Here is a 7,863-nt window from a genome sequence, read left to right on the forward strand (position 1 = left end):
TGTGTTTGTCATATTGGGAACTTTGTTTTGGTGATGTGTTTGTCATATTGGGAACTTTGTTTGGGCAGTATTATTATTACTATGTTTATCTATATGGAAGAGTATAAGTGGTCAGAATTTGTATATTTATTAGCCTCGTCTAAATGGTGGGTTGAGATACCCACAAGCAAAGACATAACAATTGAAAATTAAAATTTTAAGTTATCTAGAAATATCTTAAGATATATTTTTACAAAGAGTTAACAAACTCAAGACAAGATTTCAAGTTTTATGATATGTCAAGTTTTCTTGAAAAGGCACCCACAAGCAAAGACTGAATAATTGAATATTGAAGTTTAAGTTATTTAGAAATATTTTAAGACATAATTCTGTACAAAGAGCTAATAAACTCAAGACAAGATCTCGAGTTTTATGGCATGTTAAGTTTTGTTGAAGAGGTACTCATAAGCAAAGACTGAAGAATTGTTTTGAAGAATTGTTTTGTTGAAGAGGTACTCATAAACAAAGACTGAAGAATTGAAGACTAAAGTCTAAGTTATCTAAAAATATTTTAAGACATAATGTTTGTATAAAGAGTTAACAAACTCAAAACAAGACTTTGAGCTTTACAACATGTCAAAACAAGACTTTGAGCTTTACAACATGTTAAGTTTTCTTGAAGAGGTATCCAAAAGAAAAGACTAAAGTCTAAGTTATCTAAAAATATCTCAAGAACTCTAGCCGTGTAAGATTATAGTACTAACCTCCGATTTTAAGGTATAAAAGACCATTGGAATTCGGCAATTCAATTACTTTTCAACTTGTAGAACCCTTTACTGCGTTATCATCATGCCTAAAACTTAAATATTTCGTAAAGTATAACCTATCAACCTTATCATCATGCCTAAAACTTAAATATTTCGTAAAGTATAACCTATCAACCTATCTAGAGTGGTCGATCATACCATGAGCTACTAAGCTATAAAGGATGATCAATCATAGTTTAGGCAATTCAATTTCTCATAACCATGTTTAATCGGTGCATAAAATTACTTTTCAACTTGTAGAACCATAAAATGCATTATCGTCATACCTAAAACTTAAATCTTTCATTTTGACATATTGTATGAGTACATAAAGTATGACCTATCAATCTATCTGGAGTGATCGATCATACCATGACCTACCAATATGAGCTATATAGCATGATTAATCATATTTCGTTCTATGATTGATCATCTCGAGCACTGCACTGCAGAGCCAACCCCATAAAGCATAATCAATCAACCTTCTTGGATTGATCGATCAATAAGTATTTTTAAAAAAAATAAAAAATTGAGAATTTGACTGATTGATGGCCTAATATATCAACAAGCCTAGAGAATTGAAAATTTTAGTCTTTATACATGGTTGGCAAATTATACCTTACCAATAATTGATCTACACTTATTTGTAGGTTTTTAAAATAGGCAAAAAAATGACTAGTTTGACAAGGAAACTTACAAATACCCCCTAACCATTGTAGAAGAGTAATGTGAGTGTTTATTGGAAAGTTATTGTATTCATCAACTGTTTTACTTAAAACACAAATCCACTTTTGATGGAATAGGTGTTGTATTCTTAAAAAATCGTCCTTTCTCTCTCAAATTAATTGTGCATCCTAGCACTTCAAGCTCCAACAACTCTTCTCTTGTGCATCAAAGATTGGAGACTTGGAAATCTCTTGGGAAAATTGTCTCTCCATATTCAAAGGGTGTAAGTTTTCCTTTTTTCTTATTGTATTTTCCACTTCTCTTATCAAAGTGAGTGTTTGCTAGAGCTAAAATCTACTTATATAATATGAAGAAAATAATAAAATTGTGTATTTGAAAAAATATGAGGCTTATAAGAGAGCAAAAAATATCTTATGTAAATTTTAAATTAACAGTACTTATTAGTGAAATTTTTTCAAGCGTGACTACCAATAGGGGAACATCGATAACAAAAATTTCTAGTCTTCTATTGTGGTATGTATTTTTATTATTTTATTTACTTTTAATTTTGTATAAAAGCATAGTTTTTAATTGTAAATTCTCAATTCATCCCTCTCTTTAGAATTCACTTGAGCCAATAATTGGTATCAAAGCAAGTCATTCCTTCAAATCAAAATCTATTTGACCTTCAAATTTGATTTCAAGTGGCAACTCAGGATAAAATGCTTCTTCCCAAAGGGCAATTTGCCAATTGTACCTCAGTATTTAATGGGATGAATTATAGAGATTGGAAGGAAATAATGAAAATTTTCTTTCAATAATGGATTGGGACATTTGACATGTGACCTAGAATGGATTATTCAAACAACTAAACATGGTTGATCGTCATCTCATCTCCAAGGAGTACGGGCACTCTGACTAATTCTATTTAGGATTTCTTCATCCAAAGAATTTGAGTGCAACTTGGGGAAGCTGACATACCTTGATAGTTGATAGTGCTACAGAATTTTGCTTCTTTCAAAACCAAGATATTAGGCAACTCCCCTAAAAGTCACATGTGCCAAAGGAGCTCTTTCTATTATTAAGATTACCTACAAAATTAGAATCCTATCAACCTGGAAGAGAAAAATCATCAATTTTGGGATAAAATAAACCATAATGAAGGGTTCCCTCTAAGATACCTAAAGATCCTTTTTACAACCACTACATTAGATTACTTTGGATATGATTGATACCTAATACATAGGCAAACAACATAGTGTCCTCTATCTTTCAACATCAAGGAGAGAAAAGAGGAAAAGAGCGTTCTTTCCATCACTGGTAGGTCGGCCCGCATCTGCCATTGGAAGTATCTGTGCAATGATCCATTTATGCATGAATGCCCTGAAGAGAAGAAAGAATCATTTAAAAGATGCCTTCCAGTCGAACAACTAAATGGTTGTCTTTCAGTTGATCAATTTCTCAAGAAAATTTGTAGCCATATGAAAGATATTACTTTACCAAAGATTGAAATGAGATCAGTTGTAGACACTTGTAGGGAGGAAATAATGAAGAGGACCATGACCCTTAACAACACATTTTGCTTTTGGAAAATCCACCAGGATCACCTTATTATTGAATAGCTAAATTAATTCAAATCTTTGTTTCAGGGGCATTTGGGTCATTCTCCACCAAGTGTCCTCCCCCGCTCCGATTAGATTTTCCGTCTTCACAGTCACCACTCAAAGGCTAACACCCTTCCTCTCCCCTACTAAAATCTAACCACTTCTTGGTAATGGCAGCGGCAACAGAAAATACCAAAACCCTACCAAAAAACGGCTATCTTAATCTTTGCTCCTAATCATGGAAGTATCTCCGGCTCCTTCTTCGCCTCCTCCTTCTGAACCCCCACCAAAGAAGATCAAAATGTCGTCCACGTCTACCACCGGCCCCGATTCTGAGGACGAAGCGCCCAAAACTTCACAGACCAAAAGTCGCTACAAGCGGCGAAAAGTTGCCATCTTTCTTGCCTACTGTGGTGTGGGTTACCAGGGTATGCAGAAGAATCCCGGTGCCAAGACAATCGAGGGCGATCTCGAAGAGGCCCTCTTCCTCGCCGGTGCCGTCCCTGAGGCCGACCGTGGCAACCCCAAGCGCTTCGACTGGGCCCGTTCTGCCCGCACTGATAAGGGCGTCTCCGCCGTCGGCCAGGTTGTCTCTGGCCGCTTCTATATAGACCCTCCTGGCCTCGTCGAACGCCTCAATTCTCATCTCCAGCCTCAAATAAGGGTGTTTGGTTATAAGCGTGTTACCAACTCGTTTAACGCAAAGAAGTTCTGCGATCGCCGGAGGTACGTTTATCTGTTGCCTGTCTTTGCCTTGGACCCTACTTCGCATCCGAACAGAGAAAGTGTACTTGCTAGCGCTGGCTCGGAGAATGAGCTCGCGAAGTGTGTTGAGTGCTCCGAGCGGGGAAGGAAGGTGGAGGGTGTCATGGGTCGCCGCAACTCAGAAGCCAAGGTTTTGGGGGAAGATAATGGGAATTTAGCACCGGACAAGGAAGGGAAAATTGAATCTGTCCCACGTTTGTCTCCTGCTCCGGGAGAAATTGATTCTAAGGAGACCAGTAACGGGGAGAAAAGTGTGGCAAAAGCGATTGGATTGGAAAGTGAAACCGCAAAATTGGAAAATAAAGGAGATGATAACGGTTCTCTCCCTGACTTCGACCTGAAACCTTCAGTAGATGAGAAAACTCAACCAGGTTTGCCCAAAAGAGGAGACGGTGATTTTCATTGTGAACCCAACAGTTTGGAGGACGAGACTACTCCAGCTGCTTCACCTGAGATCAATGGACAAAGAACTCCATTTTGGTACGGGGAGGAGGAGAAGGAAAGATTTAATCGAATTCTTGGGCACTACGTTGGAACCCACAATTTCCATAACTTCACAACAAGAACGAAGGCAGAGGACCCTGCTGCTCGTCGATATATTGTGTCATTCAGTGCAAGTTCTGTTGTCAGCATCCAAGGGATGGATTTCATCTGCTGCGAGGTTGTTGGCCAGAGTTTCATGCTTCATCAGATCAGGAAGATGATTGGGCTCGCTGTTGCAGTCATGAGGAATTGCGCCCCAGAGTCATTATTCGAGACAGCTTTAAAGAAGTGAGTAATTGCCCGAATTTTGGCATTTTCTGTAAGGCTGGCAATTGTAATTTTGAGATCTAATTGTTATGGTTATTGTGTCAGGGAGGTGAACATTAACGTGCCAACTGCACCTGAGGTAGGTCTCTACTTGGACGAGTGTCTATTTTCTTCTTATAACAAGAAGTGGAAGGATACACATGATGAGATATCAATGGAAGCTTATGCAGAAGCAGCTGTGAACTTTAAAATGGAAAATGTATTCTCTCATATCGCATCAACAGAACTGAAGGAAGGAGTTGTGGGCTTGTGGTTACATTCTCTAAACCACCGTAACTATCCAGATTTACGTGGGGTGGAAATCAATGGACTCTCTGATGAAAAATGTACCCAAAAAAATAGGAGCAACATGGAAGGATTGAGTTGAAGTGGCCCTTGTCCAAATGTAGCAGAAATTTTTCTCACCTGCTTTTTATGAGTTTTGGGTGTTCTAGGAGGGTGTGGAGGCTATCAACCGATCAAATGCATTAACACCAGTATGTGCAAAATTGTTCATGGAGATCCCCTGCTGCTCTTGGATTAGTTTCCTTGAAACATTTTATGATATCATACCATGAATTTTCATGCGGTGGCTCCTTTGCTGTGGACTTTTATTGAACTGGCTACATGAAGCCCATGCAATAAAGTTTAACTCTAATCACCTTTTTCTGCCATTCTTAGTTTTGGTAGCTTTAACCCCTTATACAAAGTAAGACACTTGAAATTCTTAATTAGCTGATCTAACTGTGTTATTTAATAATTACTTTATTTGTAGAGTTTGAATATACATAAAATACTCTTATCTAGAGAGCATGCGTGACCGAACTAACATATACTTACCCCCGTCTCACTTATATGTGAAACATTTAGCTTGAGGATCCCATTGATTGTTATTTGGAAGTGTTGAGTAGATTGGGAATAAGACCTGTTAGAAGGTATCATTAGAATCCAGGGCATGATATGCATCAGCTAAAGTTGTCACTGGATTGATTTACTTTTTTGTATGTGATCTCTTGAAGTTTATATTTGATGAAATTTTGTCAGTTACATTAGTTGTATGATCTCTCATGTCAGGAGATATTTGTGTGACTGCTAAGTTGTTTTTATCTTATGAAATTATTAATGCAGTATAAGGAACATTATAATGAAACTTTGCTTTAGCAACTACAAATATAGCCCCTTGCTTCTCCTTACTCGTTTTTTAGTAGTAGAGTAAATCATATGCCATGTGACCCAACAGGTTGTAGAGCAGTCAGCACTAAAAAGATCCAGATTTTGATTTTCTTTTATACATTTTCCTAGAATTGGCGAGAGATGACTCAAGAGATTTAAGGGAAGCAAATTCAAGTAAGAATATTCTTCCAATGGAAATATCCAACGGTCTGGATTTTCTTTTTGTTCAAGATACTTATTAACTTCAAAGAAATTTCTAAGGTGAAGTGGCAGGCTATGGTCTTAGCTCAACTATTAGAAACACAGTATGTAGCTGGAATAATGGTTCACAACTTATAGTCGTAACACTGATTCTTTTACACTCCATGTGAACTTCCATAAGTAAATCCACATACTGCATTTCTTTGTTGAATCTTCTTGAGTTCTTTTGTCAACATGTTTAATTCCACTGTTTCACTGGGATTGAAATCTCTATCAAGCCAACAGATCTTGTATCTTTGGGACTCCTAGTTGTATCAGTGCTTACGTTTAAGTGGGGGAAAAAGAAAGACAAATTTGAGGCTACATTGCCAATAATGAACCTGGAAGCCAATTTCATTGTGGTATTTCTTATTGTGCCTTGTTAAATTGTTGTTTTTTGCATCAGAATATGAAGGTTTGCCTGCCGAGATTATCTTCAACTACTTTCATGTGAAGAAACTGAACATTTACATGCTCATAGGTTTTTATTTTCTTTTACATGTGTAATGGAGCACTATTCCTCTTTAGATTTGGTAAGTACATGTGCAGCATTAATGTTTAGACTGTAGTTGGATTCATTACCTAGAAATAGTATTTGAGAGGTTGTTTCAGTTCTAGAAGCCAAAATAGTTTTTTCTTTGATATCTGGAGAAGGGCAGTCATGTTGTGTGACTGAGGGAGAATGCAGGTAAATGTCAAGTTAAATCATTTTTATTTAATTGGATCTTCAAGTAACCACTAAATTTGGAGGCTAGTGCACTGCACAGAGTAAAAGTGTCAGACTAGCCAGGACTTGAACCAAATAGAATTGAGCTGGTTATTGAGAAAATATTTGGAATGTTAATCTTAGGTGTGTTTTGTGGCAATAGAAAAAACAATAAGAAAAAAAGTACAAGCTGAAACTTTCCTTTTGACCAAAATTTTGTAGTATTTGTGTTGGTTTTAAGGGTTGGAAAAATTTTCACCCTGATTGCTCTTGACTTAAATGAAGTTTTAAGGTGGTAAATGAGTTTTCTTTTGCTCCTTTAGGAAATGAGAGATAGTAAACCTGGAAGCTTTAAGTTGGTCCTTGATCACCCCAAAATGTTGTAGTGTTTGTGTTGGTTCTAAGGGTTGCAAAAATTGTCACCCTCTTTCCTCTTGACTTGCATGCAATTTTGAAGTTGTAAATGAGTTTTCTTTTGCTCCTTTAGGAAATGAGAGAAAAATAAACCTAGAAGCTTTTAAGTTGGTCCTGGATCACTCACCCCTCTTCCTCAACTTTGTCTTTTGTTATTTATAAAACGTGTTCCTTCGTTTCTAATAATGTCAACACAAATATTACAATTCATTTATCCTTGCAAATTTGATAAAGGGAAAATGCAGTCAGCCACTAGCTCTGTTTCTCTTCTGTTTTTCCTTGATTTTTGCTGTTAAAGGAAGAAAAATGAAAGATGGAGATGAAGAAGAAAAAACTAAAGGAAGAAAAATGAAAGATGGAGATGAAGAAGAAGAAATAAACATAGATGCAAGAGGACTCTCTTGATTATGCAAATAGTGAAGAGCAAATGTTCTATTTGGAGCTTCTCCAGTTTCAAAGACAAAAATCATTTCTTCCTCACCTGTAGAATAATTGTTCGTGTTTGTCAGTAAATTACTATTAGTGGTGTCATGGGATTATTTGGCCTCCAATTTCTCAACCTGAGCTCTTAATTCTAGTAGCCAATTTCCAAAGAAAATCTTAAGCTTCTTCTTCATCATCAATTTGGGTGAGAGGCATGAACCGATAGAATGGATGATAATAACCGAGTTCTACTCATGGGATTGGAAATTGATAAGTTCTCACTTCACAATTACTGTTG

At 36.8% G+C, this 7,863-nt stretch overlaps 1 protein-coding gene across 1 annotated transcript; it reads left to right on the forward strand.

Moving 5' to 3' along the window:
• The first annotated feature begins 3,127 nt into the window (after nucleotides 1–3,127).
• Nucleotides 3,128–5,270, forward strand: LOC137944004 (uncharacterized). The gene is made up of 2 exons (XM_068789493.1): nucleotides 3,128–4,591; nucleotides 4,676–5,270. The coding sequence occupies exons 1-2, from the start codon at nucleotides 3,294–3,296 to the stop codon at nucleotides 4,995–4,997; spliced, it is 1,620 nt and encodes a 539-aa protein (XP_068645594.1). The 5' UTR covers nucleotides 3,128–3,293; the 3' UTR covers nucleotides 4,998–5,270.
• Nucleotides 5,271–7,863: the final 2,593 nt, after the last annotated feature.

This window comes from Aristolochia californica, unplaced genomic scaffold, assembly GCF_029961685.1.
Source record: "Aristolochia californica isolate CCGP_79_NKW_82.1479 unplaced genomic scaffold, dmAriCali1.0.hap1 SCAF_11, whole genome shotgun sequence".
NCBI lineage: Eukaryota > Viridiplantae > Streptophyta > Magnoliopsida > Piperales > Aristolochiaceae > Aristolochia > Aristolochia californica.

What these genes read in the sequence shown, in the direction of transcription:
- LOC137944004 (XM_068789493.1), top strand. Translation starts at nt 3,294, where the DNA reads ATGGAAGTATCTCCGGCTCCTTCTTCGCCTCCTCCTTCTGAACCCCCA. An exon ending in TTCGAGACAGCTTTAAAGAA is followed by an intron (nt 4,592 to 4,675) that starts GTGAGTAATTGC and finishes TTATTGTGTCAG; the next exon opens with GGAGGTGAACATTAACGTGC.